At 32.9% G+C, this 15963-nt stretch overlaps 1 protein-coding gene and 1 long non-coding RNA gene across 4 annotated transcripts in view; one reads left to right on the top strand and one right to left on the bottom strand.

Annotated features, from left to right (window-relative positions):
* The window catches only part of LOC141497336 (uncharacterized), a 70883-nt gene extending 60088 nt beyond the window's left edge, over window positions 1-10795 (bottom strand). The window contains exons 1-2 of the long non-coding RNA XR_012471298.1: window positions 10737-10795; window positions 10372-10454 (exon numbers count right to left, since the gene is read on the bottom strand). This is a non-coding gene — a long non-coding RNA (uncharacterized LOC141497336). The remainder of the gene's footprint in view (window positions 1-10371; window positions 10455-10736) is intronic.
* TMEM64 (transmembrane protein 64) overlaps window positions 1-15963 on the top strand; it is a 37469-nt gene that overhangs the window by 11602 nt on the left and 9904 nt on the right. For 2 of the 3 annotated variants that reach the window (XM_074199981.1, XM_074199982.1), the window contains exons 2-3: window positions 3544-3699; window positions 13516-13701. In XM_074199981.1, the coding sequence (XP_074056082.1) occupies window positions 3544-3699; window positions 13516-13701 (342 nt within the window). Of the gene's footprint in view, window positions 1-3543; window positions 3700-13515; window positions 15907-15963 lie in introns of those variants that run through there. The other variant, XM_074199983.1, reaches the window with a different exon arrangement.

Genomic DNA, 15963 nt, shown 5'->3' with positions numbered 1-15963 from the left:
GAGGAAGGCCTGATTTAGGGTGGCAACAATGTCAGAAGAGAGACTGAGACACATAGAGAGATGTTATAAGATAGAATTGAGAGGCTATGCCAACTGTTTGGACACATGGGGCCAAAGAAAGTGAGGAGTCAGGATGATATCTAAGATTGTAAGCTTGAGTGACTGCTTTTTTCTGATTTCATTTACCAATTGGGGGATGTTATAGAATGGAATTCTATTTATATAGAGGTTGAAATAGATAAACCCTGAAATTCCTTCTGACTTCAACTTTCTATAATTGTGTTTTCAAGATGATAGATTTTTATCATGCCAAACTGTCTACAAGGTTCATCTCTTTATAGATCTCTTAGTCTTTGATCCTCCTGTGTCATCCATGACATTGTAGTTGATCATTTCATGAAGATGAAGTGATTACTAGCTAAGGTTTCCAGGCTCTTTTGACTTCCAAGTGATAACTACTTTTCATCAATTACATTTCTTTAAGAAATAATAGTAGGTAGGTACTTTTATCTCTTTAATTTTTTTTATAATTGTGCTATTTAAGTAGCTCTTAGTCAATATAGTATTTTTTTATCTATATACATTTTAATTGAATAGTTTGTTTTCTCTAGCTAGTTGAATACCTGATTGCACACATATATCTGATTCTGAAATGCTTCCATTATTTTAAACTTTTTTTAAGATATGTGCAGTTTCTTTTTTTTTTTAATGTCATTCTATGCTTTGACATCTAGCACCTTCTGATTTCCTTCTTAGGGTTAATGTTCATCATGGAAATATACCTTCTTGATCCAGAATCACATTTTCCAGTATAATGTTTGTAGTTTTTGCCTTTCAATTTTTTGATAATAGGATTTAGCCCTAGAAGGGAAATTAGAAGTGATCTAATTTAGCTTGTTCATTTTACAGTTCAGGACCTTAAAGAGCAGAAAGGATAAATTACTTGATCAAGGCCACAGAGATAATAGCAGAACAAACAAAATCTACTTTAGGTTTTTCAATGCCAAATTCATTGGCTTGGTTTCATACTTTGCTTTATGAGTCTTGTCACATTGTGAAACTTTTCTATTTTATTCTTAAGCAACAAATCTTGACACTTAAGCTATGGATATCTTTGTGATGGTATATTTGAGTCAACTTGTAAGAAACACTGTGAAGTGATATGACCAAACTGTTCCATGAAACTATTTCCTGTTAAGATTTGGTGCATTATAAAATCAACTCTGTTCACTACTTATATTTACCTTTTCAGGGAGAGCATTGCAAGATAACCTTCATTTTATTTGTGTATTTTTTGTGCTTGTTTTTCTGATTTCTAGTAGTAATTAGTACCAATATAGATGTGACTCAATTCTTCTAGTAAGTTTGTCAATTTCTTGATCCTGGACAAAGATTACACAAAAAAAGTGTTAGCAGTTAATCATAGGATCTAGAGCTGTCAAGGGACATTAGGACATGATCTAGTTCAGCCCCCTCATTTTACAGTTGGGACTCAGAAAAGTCACATAATTTGAGTAAAGGGTCACAATTAATAAATAATGAAATCAGGTCTTAAAACTAAGCTAATCAAATGAAGTCTTCTTTTCACTGTGCCCTTATTGCCCAAGTCTAGAAGAGATATGACAAAATCACAGATAACTACAATATATCATGTTACATATATAAAAGTTATAAACAAAGTTCTATATTAGTTAGGGGGAGGGATCAAGATTTTACTCTGGAAAGAGGCCCTTGACGTGTGTGTATGAGAGGGAGGGGGGAGAGAGAGAGGAAGGGACCCCTTTTCAGTCAGATTTTTAAATGCATAAAATAACTCTCTTCCCTCTGTTTGGTTTGCCTTGATGATTTAATCAACTCCCATGAATTCAATTATAATTTCTACAGGTGATTCTTAGATCTACTTATCCAGCTGTGACCTTTATCTTGACCTCCCATTTTCACATCTCCAACTGTCTGACATCTTGGGCTGCATGTTCCATAGACTTTCATCATGTCCAAAACTGAATTAAGTCTTCTCCTATTTTCTGGATTACCGTCGAGGATACCCTTCTTTTTTCAGTCAACCAGCCTTTCAAAGAAGGTGCTATCCACTATTCTTCAGTCTTGTTTCTCCCATGTGCAATCAGTGCCAAATTATCCCAAATCTATCTGACATTGCCACTGCTGACATTGCCTGCTGCACTATTGAAGCAGGAGACCTGGCTGGTCTCCTTACCTCTAGTCTTGTCCTGTTTTTGTCCATCCTACATTTAGTTATCAAATTGATCTTCTAAAGCAAAAGTCTTCTCAAGGTTTTCCTGATTCTTCTCTTCATTTTAGTGCCTTTGTGATTGCCTCCAATTTATCCTGTTTTCCTGAACTTGTTTGTATGTAGTTCTTTGTATGATGTCTCCATTGAACTTGTTGAAAACAGTCTTTTTCTTTTTTGTTTTGGCATTCTTTTTATCCCCTGCACTTAGTACAGTCTGGGAAATACCAGGTGCTTAATAAATGCTTTTTGAATAAGTACAAAGTAAACCAGTTCCATTTTAAATATAGTTATCAAGATTTTTTTTTTAAATCAAGTTCAGGAATAGCAGACTAAGAACCTTTAAGCAAGCTCCATGGCACTTTTTTTCACCTTAGAAAATTTGAAAGGTTATATGTTTAGGAGAAGGAATGAGCGCACACTTACTTGCTCATGGTGATTATTTTTAACTATAAGGATCAATTCTTAGAGGAAGGCTAAACAATAAGACCATTTCATTTCCAATGATTAGAAGAAATAAGCATATAAGATGTTTTATATTAAGCTCTTCAAAAGAGAAAGAGGATGAGAAAAGCTATAGAGGATGAGGAAAAAAGATTTCTTTGATAATACTCTCAAATTTAAAGGTTTGACATTCAATTTTGTTCCTTGATTGCCATTTTTATGTTATGTCTGCTTAAAAGTTTGAGTTTGTTGATGAATTGTAATTATATGTTGTAATTAAAAAACTTTTGTTGTGTTAAAAGTTAAGTAAAAATTTGTTTTCTGACATTTTAGAATTTAAAGCATAAATTTTTTACCTGAAAAGTATATGTTATAATAGTACCATATGGTTACAGACTTCAAATTCATTTCATTTTGTTAGAATTATACTGTCTTTTTTATATAGTAGATAGTACATAGAGGTATAATAGATTTAAAAAAAATGGTTTCCCAAGTTAGGAAGAAGAGGTGAGTTCAAGTCCTAGCTCTTATAAAGACTGCATAATCCTGAGTAATTTAGTTATACTCTCAGTTTAAACCTAAACTTTAAACTTAAAATTTCCAAGAGGCAAAGATTGTGGAAGTTGCTGATTTTGCTTTGTTAGAGGAAGCTCCTCATCAGGTGTTCCTTATACTGATTTTCTAATTATTTGAACTAAGATGTTTGTAATGTCTTTATTGGATACTAATAGTTTAAATGAATAGTAAAGTTTATATACATTTTATGCATCCCTTGCTTGTTTCAGAAACATTTTTGTTCAATCAGAATGACATTAAGTAATGCATTCCTCCTTTTTAATCTACTATTTTAGATTACAGATCTTTCATTGCCCAACTATTTGATGGCATCTTCTGTTGGACTGCTTCCCACTCAGCTCCTTAATTCTTATTTGGGTACCACCTTGCGTACAATGGAGGATGTTATCGCAGAACAGAGTTTTAGTGGCTATTTTGTTTTCTGTTTACAGGTAAGTTTTGTTGAATAATTATCCTTTTCAGTGTTAATTTTTTTAAAATCTTGATATCTTTGAAGAAAATAGTTTGACTAAGATCTTCCCCCTTTGTTTTCTTGCTGGAGCAATGCTACCTTAAATTTTAATCATATTTAGATCAACTTTAAATATTTAATACATATATTTTATGTATTATAAATATTGTCATTCCTTGGGGGGAGGGGAAGACAAAAACAAGGTATTACAAAGTGAAATATGATGATGGAGTTTTGTTCACTTTGTGTTTTTTTCTTAAGTTTTGGAAAGTATTATATAATATGCTTTTTATGTAATATATTGCATTCTAATTGCAGTTGGAATTGCATGGGTATGCAACTAGTTTGTAATTTTTAGAACATTTTTCATTCCACAAAGATGCTGATACTTTGTGGGGGGTGAAGGAATAGACCTGATGGTGGTAGAAAATAGAAACTCCAGATATGGAAACTCCTTCCATCAATGTAGCTCTGTAGTTGCTTTGCAATTTAGTCTTTGAGAATTGGCTGGAACATTGAGAGAATAAGTGATTTGATCATGGTCACACAATTAATATGTGACAGAGGCAGAATTTGAACCCTTATCTTGTTGACTCCAAGGTTATCCAAACCTCTATCGCTGCCTTTGATAATATCACTAAATAAATATTATTTTAATTTAATTTTGTTGTTATTCATTGTAAATGAACAGCACAAATAAATTCTGCCATCTTTAAATTGCAAACAGAAGGGGCAGCTAAGTGGCACAGTGGATAAGAGCACCAGCCCTGGAGTCAGGAGTACCTGAGTTCAAATTCGACCTAGAACACTTAATAATTACCTAGCTGTGTGGCCTTGGGCAAGCCACTTAACTCCATTTGCCTTGCAAAAAACCTAAACAAAAAGTAAATAAATTGCAAACAGAGTTTATGAGAAAACCATTCAATGATGTTACTTATATAGCCTGAGACTGACCCAAATCAAATTAAGTAGTTGATGGGATGATAAAACTGTACCAATGTCATGATAAATTGCCTTTTTGAATATGTAGAGGTAGCAGCTGAATGACTTTGACATATACATTAGTTGAACATAAAAAAAAATTATGATTGAAAATTTATAGTTGGTGCTGAGCTTCATAAATTCTCAGGGGACTGTATTGATAACAGAAAAATGTGATAATTCAGCATTGAGCCAGTTAATTTTCTGTGTGCTTTGATATAAAAGTTTAATAAAGAAGGCCTTGGAATATTTTCATCTTGATGAAAAGTTACTGATTTTAAAATAAATTCATGTTCTTGTTGAAGTTTAGGGATTATGCTCTTCATTATTATTTGAAGGTCATAATTTATTAGTGGACTTTCATTTAAGAAAATGAGATTATTTAAGATTAGAAATTCTCATTAAGTGGAATTTTTATACATTACTATTTCATGTTAATTGATCCTGTATGATTTAGAAGTACTTTCTGAATCATCAAAGAAAGATTTAGTTATATTTGAAATAATATAATATTAAACTTAAAAAAAATTACCAAGCCATGTATGATATATATACTGGTCAGAATACTTCATCCTTAAGTATTTGTAAATTAGAATTTGCTTTTTGCATTTCTAGTTAAGTTGTAACAATTTGAAAGAATTATGCTCATATGTTAAGAATGTTGGTTCCCTAAAACATCAGGGTCTTTTGTCTCTTTGAATGAGAATTGGCCTTTGGACTTAAGCTACAGATGGTAAATAAATAACAATTGAAGTGATCCTGGGTGGATACCTGGGGAAAAGAAAATAAACCCACTTGAGGTTCAGATGGGAATGGTAGATGAGCCTTAGTCCAAATATTCAGAGTGATTTAAAGGATATTTATTTATTGAAACAAGTAAAAGCATGTTGACCTTAAAGAACTTTTTTTTTCTTTCCCAAGAACCTTGTATCCTCTCAGTCTCCTATTATAATCTCCCATTGTAAACATTTTTGAATACTCTGAGGTATAATTACTGTTTGTCTTTTTTAACTAATTAAGAGTTGTAATTGAAATGAGTTTTCAGTTTTTATTTAATGCTACCATGGAAGAAATGCAGCAAATTTGCAGACCACAGGTGTGTGGTTTGAAGAGCTTGCTTTACTCCTTAGCAAGTTCTGGAAATTAGTATTTGTTAGAATTATTATTTGCAGTGTTCTTAGAGATAAAAGGAACCTTAAAATTCACTAGACAATATATAAAGCAGGAAAGTATACTTTATAAAAATTTTAGTTTGCAAATAGTTAGAGATGTTATCCAAGTCCTTACAATCATTTTTTCTTAATAGTATTATTCTTTGGAGTAGCAAACCTTGTATCTTTTGTGGTAGAAAAGGGACAAGGCAATTCCATCAGTTTAATCTGTCAATAAATACTACCGAAATTTGTGCTAGTCTCAGTTAAGCAATGGGGATGCAAAGAAGGGTAAAAGACAGTTCTCCCTCTCAAGGAGTTTACAATGGAGGAAACAATATGAAAAGGAAACTTGTACAAATAAGATATATATATATATATATATATATATATATATATATATATGCAATATATTGGAGATAATACAGGAAAAGCACTAGAATTAAGGGACATCAGAAAGGGACATGGAAGAAAGAATTTTCTTTTTTCCTGGGACTTGAAGGAAGCCAGGAGGTAGAGATGAGGAGAGAGAGCATCTCCGGCATGGGGGCAACCAGTGAAAATGCCTGAATTCTGGAAATGAAATGTCTTATACAAGGAGTAGAGAGGAGGTCACAGTCACTAGATGTTACAGTCTAAGAAGAGTAGGAGGGAATGGAATGGAGGAACTTAGGGAAGATTTTCAGTAACAAATAGAAAATTTTATAATCGATTCTAGGGGTGATGAGAAATCACTGGAATTTATTGAATTGATTGGTTATATGGTCAGATCTGTGCTTTTAGAAAGATTAAATTGATAGCTGAATAGAGGAAGGACTAGAATGAGAAAAGACTTGAGGCAGGGAGACCAGAAAGGTCATTACTGAGGGACAACAGTCAGAATCATGTATTGTTATAAGGGAACAGAGAACTAGGAATATGATCTTTCAAAAAGGCAAAAAATACTGTCTTCTAATTGAGGTAATATAATGTTGTTCAGTTGTTCAGTCATGTCCTATTATTTGTGACACCCCCCCCCCCAAACTCATAGCATGCTAGTCTTCTGTGTCCTAAAATCTGTCCACCAGTCATGTTCAAAACATTATTTATCCATCTCATCCTTTGCTGTCCTTTTCTTTTGCATTCAGTCTCTACCAACATCAGGGCCTTTTCTAATCCTGAATTCTCATTATTTGGCTAAAGTGTTTATGCCTTCAATGAACTGTCTTTAATTAATAATTTCTTTAAGTATTGACTGGTTTGACCTCCTTGATGTCCATGGATTCTCATAAATTTTTCTCTCACCACAGTTCAAAAGCATTGATCCTTCAAGTATTCAATAGTCCAACTCTCTCACAGTCATACATTGCTCCTAGAAAATCCCAGCTTGGACAATACAGACTTTTGTGGGTAAAGTGATCTCTGTTTTTTGTATGTTGACCGGTTTTTATCCAGGGAACAAGCAAGGAGCATCTTTTAATCTAATAGCTGCAGTTACTGCAGTGATCTTTGCATCTAAAAATATAAAATATAACATTACTTTCATTTCTTATCCCTCTTTGCCAGGAACTGATGAACTCAGTTGCCAGGATCTTGGTGTTTTGTTTGTTTTCATGTTAAGCTTCAAGTCAGATTTTATACTTTCATCCTCAAGAGACTACTTTTTGCCATTAGGCTGGTATTATCTGCATATCTGAGATGTTAATTCTGACTTTTGATTTGTCCAGGTTTGCATTTTGCATGATGCTCTCTGCATATAAGTTAAATAAATAAGGAGACAGAATACAAATTTTGTACTCCTTTTCCAAACTTAAGTCAGTCAATTCCATGTTTAGTTCTAACTGTTGCTTCTTGACCCCCCATGCAGGTTCTTCAGGAGACAAGCAAAATTATCTGGTACTCCTATGTCTTTGAGGATTTGCCACATTTTTCTGTGATTCACATAGGCAAAAACTTTAGTGTAGCAATGAAGCAGAAGTAGATGTTTTTCAAAACTCCCTAGCTTTCTCTATAATACAATTAATGTTGGCAATTTGGTCTCTAATTCCACTACCTCTTTAAAAACCAATATGCACTTCCCATTATTCTTGGTTCACATGTTTCAGAAACCTAGCATGCAGTATCTTAAGCATAACCTAAGTATGATGTGAAATAAGTGCTATTGTTTGGTAATTTGAACATTCTTTGGTATTGCCCCTCTTAAGAATTGGGATGTAAACTGATCTTTTTTCAAACCAGTGACTATGTTGCGTTTTCCAAATTTGTTGGCATGTGGAGTGTAGCATTTTTATATCATCTTCTTTTAGGAGTTTTTAAGAGCTCAACCAGAATTCTATCCTTCACTAAGCCTTATTGTTAGCATTGCTTCCTAAGGCCCACTTGATTTCTTTCTCCAGCATGTCTGACTTTAGAGAGTTAACATGTGTGTAGCAAAATTGACTATAATCCTAGAGAGTAAAAAAATAAACTTTTAATGAAATATTCAATTCCAATCAATCAATAAATATTTATTAAAATCCTATAACATGTCTACAATGTAGGCAATAAGCACATTATCATATTGCATGTTAGATTTGTTGAAATTATATCTACATGTACATGTAGATAATTAAACTATTCATATATCAGATAGAATTTCTTAATGAAACATTACACAAAATGTTAACTTGAGGAAATATCTTAATGGTCACTATAAACTTGAATACAAGAAAATATTCTCCTGTTATCCACACAAAAACCGAGATACACACTTTATCAGGTCAAGACCAATATAAACAGAATGAATGTCTTCTTCAGCTCATTTATATTAAACATAAAGTTATCTGTAAATTATATTGACTTTATTGAAATTCAGAAAAAAACAAACCAACCAACCCATCAGGACTATTCAAAGCCATTAGAATTATGGGCAAATAATTCTTTTAATTAGTTCAATTCATTTTTTTACTGAACTTTTTGCCAAGAACTTAGAACCTGACTCAGTTGTGGAGTCCCTCCTATTTGACACCTCCTCACCGCATGAGGGCAGTTTATTGTTCCCTAATGCAATACACAGGAGGAGTGAATGACCTAGAGAAATGTCTCTTAGGAAGATGGAGAGAACAAACAAGTAACTAAGGCTGAGTTGCTAGTGCCTGCTTCTCCAAGATCAGATATCTCCTTGGTATCTTGAATTATAACTCTAAATACATTTTTCCTTTGAAAAAATGTTATAATTGAAATAATACGATTACTAGAATATTTGAGTTAAATTAAAATAAAACAATAAGCATCAGATTTGGAATTAGAAGACTGGATTTATATGTTAGCTTCTAGTGCTAATTGGAGGAGAACAATTTTTGACCCTCAGTCACTTTGATTTTTATCTACAAATGAAAAAATGTACTTCTATTACTTATATCACAGAGTTATTTGTTTTCCTATTATATACATGTGAACAATTATTGTTAACATTTGTTATATAGGGGTGGCTAGGTGGCACAGTGGATAAAGCACCGGCTCTGGAGTCAGGACTACCTGGGTTCAAATCTGGTCTCAGACACTTAATAATTACCTAGCTGTGTGGCCTTGGGCAAGCCATTTAACCCCATTTGCCTTGCAAAAAAAAAAGTATCTGTTATATAAATTTAAAAACAATGAAATTTTTTTTAATGAGAAAGTACAACTACTAAATGACTAAAGTTCGGAGGCTGCCTTTCCCTTTGTTTTCAATATTCTTTGTTTTGTTAATTGTAGTTTTATGACCCCAATTTAGAATTGGATGAAATTTTATTTGTTTCATGCTTAGCTCTGTGATAACTGGTCCATTTGCCAAGTAGGAACATTCTTAAATGAACTGCATTGTAGCAGACAGATTAAATCTTAGTTGAAAGTAGTCATCTAGTCTTACCTTTTTACTTAATACAGAAAACAAAACAAAACTATTGACAATATCTCCAACAGATACTTATTTAGCACCTTCTTGAAATGTGTTCAAGTTTGTAACTTAGGGTAGCTGACTCTAGTTTTGGAAAACTTAAGGAATTTTTTTTTGGGGTGACATCTGCATCCCTATAATTTCTACCCATTAGTACTAGTTCTATTTTCTAAAATTTAAATAAACAATTCTAATATTGCACCTTTTCAAATAAGCAGCTATTCCCTTTTCCTGCTCATTTTCTTTAGGTTAAATATCCCTAAATCCTTCAACTTGTCCGCTTAATAATGTAGCTTTCAGACCCTATATATCCTCCTGGATGCACTCCATTTTAACTGTATGGAACTTGCAGTTATATATGATATTCCATGTATTATTTTACTGGGACAAAATAAACTTTCCTTGATATGTGATAATGCTTCTTTTAGTACTGTTTAAATATTCATTCATTCTTTTGTTATGTTTTGTCACTCTTCTGACTCTACATGAATCTATATTTGACTAAAAGCACTATATCTCTCCATGTCTTTTAAACCTATTGAAATACCCTCCTATAATTTTCTTTAGCACTTTACTTGTTTTTTGCCACAATGCATTTCTAATTTATTTCTGTTAAATTTCATACCTTTCATTTTCATCTGTTGTTTCCAAGCTATGTGGGCATCTTCCAGTTATTCTCAGATTTGATAAGCTTGCCTTTATTTCATCCTGATAGTTCATAAAAATGTTGAACAGAATAGATATAGTTCAGTAGCCCCACTATTAGAGACACTCTTAGTTAAGAGTCACATGACTCACATCTGTCTCCCTTCCTACATAATATGAGATATGCTACAAAGATCACAGGCTTCTCTGTCAGAAGAGCTATATTGAGATCCTCACTCTTATATTTATTACTTTTGTGTCCTTGTGTAAATCACTTAACTTCTCTGAGACTCTTTCCTCATTCCCTCCCTCCCTTCCTTTCTTCTTCACTAAGGATATCCTTACCTGTGGGTACTCTGCTCAAAGGAATGTACATTTTGACCACCAGATACCTTGCCTTTCACTGGTCACAAATAACTCTGGCTCTCATTGATTGACTAATCATTGTTTCCAAGCCAGCCCTACTCTGTCTTTGTTTGATCACTGACTGGCTCAGAATGAACATAAATGGTAATTGTTTCAGTTTTGGCCTGAAACCCTTCCCCCTCCCCCCCCATTAATTTTTTTTTTGATTGCACAAAGGAGCCCATTACTTGGCTTCATTTCTTTTTTACCTTCCTTAATCACTGAATGTGTGTTGCCTCCAGACCTTAGTTTAAAAAGACCATGGTCTCCTACTGCATCCAGGATCATCTCTAATCAACAAAGACCCAAATGGTTTCAGAGGAGAAAGTGAGGTTGGTGACTTTGCACATCACCCCCCCTCACTCAAATTCAGTGGTCCTCTTTGAGAACAAGAAAAAAACAGCAATAATCCAGATTTTAATGAAGACAATGTGATTATGGTGTTTATCTGATTCAACAATAAAAGTTTTTTCAAAAAAAAAGGAAATTAGGTTAGTTTGGCATGATTCATTAGTGAATCTCATACTTCCCAGTAATTATTTCTTTCCAGAATTCTCACAAATAATTAATGTGGAAGTCCAAATATATTCTTAAATTTGTTAGGAACTGGCTTCAAATTCAGTTACTTTCCTGATTCAGGTTTTAATCCTTTTTTAAAAGATGGAAATGTGCTCATCTGACGTTTTTTATTTTCTATTGGTTCCTTGTACATTCAAGACATAAGATTAAATCACATGTCCAGCTTCTACTAATTGTAAATGGCAAAATATACTTTTAAAAAATCTCCTAACTTGAAGAAATATGTCATTCCTTATAGGAAATATTTTGACATTAAAAAAAAAGTTTAACTTGAGGAAGCCTACATTTTTCAGGAATGGTGGATAATTTCCCAAGACTGAGTCATAAGTCCTCTCTTCTCCTTCAGGACTATTCTGTTTGATGATCTCATCAGCTTCAGTTATTCAATTATCATTTTCCTGAAGCTGATTTTTAGTTCTGTTTATCTAGACCCAACCTCTTTTCTGATCTCGCCTCAAATATCTGACTGCCAATTGAACATCTCATCCTAGATATCCTTATATTTTAAAGTCAGCAAGGCCAAATTCAGAATGAACTTATTATGTTTTCCCTCAATTCTCCTCTCTTCCTATTTTATACTGTCTAGGGGAATCACCACTCATTCTCATAGCCATCCAGTCTTTTTCTCTTTTCTTTTTTGGGGGGGATTTTTTGCAAGGTAATGAGGTTAAGTGACTTGCCTAAGGTTGCCCAGCTGGGTAATTAAGTGTCCAAGGTCAAATCTGAACTCAGGTCCTCTTGAGTGCTGATGCTATATCCACTTTGCCACCTAGTTATCCAGTTTTGCAACATAGTATCCTCTTCTCTCTCTCACGTGCCACAACCCACTCTCCACACGTAGCTAGTTGTGAATACATCTCTCAAAAATCACCTTCTGCCTTCTGCCATTGCCACACCACCCTGGTGAAGGCCCTTATTGCCTCATGCCTGTACTACTGCAGTATCACATATCTTTCCAGTTCATCACCCACTGAGCTGTGAAAGTGATCTTAAAGAACCAGTGGCCATGTTGCTCCATATTCCATAAACTCACTTCTCAGATAAATAGAAAGACTTTGGTTTGGTCTTTTCTTCTCTTTTAGTCTGAAACCTTACTCTCCTCTTTGTCTTGTGCTCAGGGTATTTTCATTGTTTTCCCCAGTCTTGGAACTCTCTCCCTCTCTTTCTCCTGACTTCTTTTGCATTCCTTCCTGAAAAAGAAGCCTTCATGCTAATGCCTTCCTGCATAGGTTTAATTTTTATAAAGTTGTTTGTGTATTGTCTTTTTTGGATTGTAAACTCCCTGAGATCAGTGACTTGTTTTTGTATCTGTTTTCTTTTTTTGTTTCCCCAGTGTTTTGCATAGTACCTGGTACATAGTAGATGTTTAATAAATGCTTGTTGACTTGTATAAAACATCCATGAGCAAAAGGGAGTTGTTTTATTTGCTACTTTAAAATAATTAATGAATTATTTATTTTATTTATGTTATTTAAGGCAGTGGGGTTAAGTGACTTCGCCAAGGCAATTATTAAGTGTCTGAGGTCGGATTTGAACTCAGGTCCTCCTGACTCCAGGACAGGTGCTCTATCCACTGCACTACCTAGCTGCCCCAATGAATTAGTAATTAAATGAATTTTGGTTGCTTCTGCCCTCAAGGAAAGCAGCTAAGAAAAGGAATATATATATGTGTGTGTGTGTGTGTGTGTATACATACATATATATATATATATATATGAGAATATAACAATGACTAATGACATAGTTCATTATACATATTTATTTGTAAATTTTTATAAACATACAAATATCTCATTTTATCTTCACGACTCTGGTAGGTAGTTGCTATTATTATCCCCATTTTATAGTTGAGGGAAACTGAGGCAAATAGAGGTTACATGACTTGTTCAGGGTCAAATAGTAAGTTCCTAAGACTGGATATGAAGGGTCTAACTCCAGAAAAAAGCATCCTATCCACTGTGTCACCCCCCTAAATAATAGTTCCCTCTTCAATATTATTCTGTAATAGTTTTCAGAAAATTCACCTGTTGTAAACATTTACAGAAAGAATTTTATTTCTTCTTTGAACTTAAATATTAATAATTCTGACTTTTCCATATAAACATATTTTCAATTCTTAATGTTTCTCTTTTATTCACAGATTGTCATAAGTATAGGCCTCATGTTTTATGTAGTACATCGAGCTCAAGTGGAATTGAATGCAGCAATTGTAGCATGTGAAATGGAACTGAAAACCTCTATTGTTAAAGGCAATAAACCAAACACCAGTGGCTCTTCGTTCTTCAACAAGAGGACTCTAACATTTTCTGGAGGAGGAATCAATATTGTATGATCCGAATTTAAAAAATGTATATAATTATTAAGAAACTGATGTGTTGCTAAATGCCTAGAAATCACTTCAGTAGTGGACAGAAATCAGGTTAGAGATTAAAAGTCAAGTTGTATTATGGCACAACCAACAGACCAGTTCTTAAATTGCACAATGAATTTTTGTTTTATTTTAAGTGGAGGACCATTAGAGGGTAAAGAGTTTAAATCTAGATGTACTTTTGACTGCACCTTTTTATTATAGCCTGTTATGGTCTGTAGGTCTGCACTTTAGTGATTCTTTGTTTTAAAAATTATTTTATTTCTGTATATCTTTCAAACAGAACTAGCCCAATATTTTTTCTCATAGCATTTTTATTTATATTTCTGTGAATAGTTGTATGTATCTTTCTTATTGATATAGAACCATAAAGGTATGCAATTTAGTGTACAATATTCTTGAATGTCCCTTGCTTTGGAAATAATTCTGGAACTGATAAACAGTATTTTATATATTATGGGACCATTTGGCTTTCCCTTCCCTTTTTATTTTAAAAAAAGACATTAACTTTTTGGTTGAATGTATTTTTGTATATCATCAAATCATTGCAGGGCCATATATGCATATTCACACAAGCTTATATCCTACATTGTGGGACTGAAGTGCTCTTAAGATACTTTTTTTTATTTATACTGTGTAATATGCAAAGTAGAATGGAGGCTTTAGGATAGTTGACAAATTGTGTGACTTCAGTAAGGCTGGTTTAGAATAGAAACTCATGATTTAATTGTGCTACAGTGACATATTACCCTCACAAGTTCTTTCATAAAAGGGCTGTTTCATTGCAATTCTATTTAAAAAAATGTTTTTATTACATATTTTTTCTTTTTTTTTAGTTTATAAAATATATTTGATTAGGCTTTCAAAAGGAGAAATTTCTCCCCTTAAAAATGCCAGAATTAATAATACTACAAATATAACACAGGTGGCCTTTAAAAAAAAAAGCAATGCCTTTTTCATGTAAAAAATAAGCTTTAAATAAACTTTATAGTTTTATTCTACAATATTTTCCCCAGATTTCAGCTTTAAAAAATAACTATATTACTAAGTATATGTCCACATTTGGGGACATTTTTCTCTTTAAGGAATAAGGATTTTATGTTGTTCTTGTTATTTTTTTCCCCCATTTTGTTTTGGTAAGACTCAGGAATTCTGAAATGTGAAATTGGAATAAACATGGGGTCTTGGTTCTTTTACAGTATATTCAATATATAGCACTTATGAGCATAGGTACAATATATTGTTTTTAGACATGTTTTTATACAGTGAATATGCATTCCTACCCATTTGTCACCTCATATTTTAGCTTGACTTTGAATTTATAATTTGCTCTTTACAAAGTGATTGTATATTTTTGTGTTAAGTTAAAATTATGGTTTATATTATTTGCTGTAATGAGTCAACAGTCTTATTACAGTGTCTCCTTCCATTTGGGCTTTAGGCCAAAATTTTGACCCATTGTTATAGCAAACACATTCTAAAAGAATATTTTAGAGGCAGAGGTTCTTGCCTAGTTCTGGGGATGCATTTAATAATTTTGCTATTTTAAATTTTACAATTTTAGTTTTATTTAATGGTTCATATGTAGATGTAGCTCTCTCATTTTGGTTCTTATGATCATGCAAACAGCTGGATGGAGCTAATAGTGAAATTAAGAGACAATCAGTGCAAAAGCTCCAGAGTCATACAGAGTATAAAAATGACTTTCAATTTTTTATTTTCCATTTTCTTGGATCACTTTTAGAAGAGAAAGTTCTCTTATTATTTGGTACAAAATTATTTAAAGTGATTTTTTTTATTCAACCAACGTGACAGTATGCCCTATATTATGCCATAGTTTGACTTATCTGGTAAAAGATTTAACCGTATTTTTTTCTTGGTAGATTTCTTTGGAAAAAAGATGATCACATTAATGTTAGTTTATTTTGCTAATTGTTTAAAAATTCACAAATGTATTTTGAAGTGCATTTATTTACATAGCATTTTGTAACTTGAATAACTTCAAGTTTTTGGTAGTTTGAAATGAGTTCTTCCAGCTGCGTTTTGATTGGTACTTGTAATCCTTGTGTACAGATTAAAGAATAATGTACATTTAAAAAAAATTTTCTGTATCCTGCCAATCATAATTTTATATAATAAATTCACTCAGATTCCTTAAAGAAATATAGCTTGAATTGAATGTTCTTAAAAATCTTGAAGCATCAGGAATTTAACTTTCAC

This window comes from Macrotis lagotis, chromosome X, assembly GCF_037893015.1.
Source record: "Macrotis lagotis isolate mMagLag1 chromosome X, bilby.v1.9.chrom.fasta, whole genome shotgun sequence".
NCBI classification, from domain to species: Eukaryota; Metazoa; Chordata; class Mammalia; order Peramelemorphia; family Peramelidae; genus Macrotis; species Macrotis lagotis.
The sequence above is the reverse complement of the archived record's forward strand: the minus strand, read 5'-3'. Positions and strand labels throughout refer to the sequence as shown.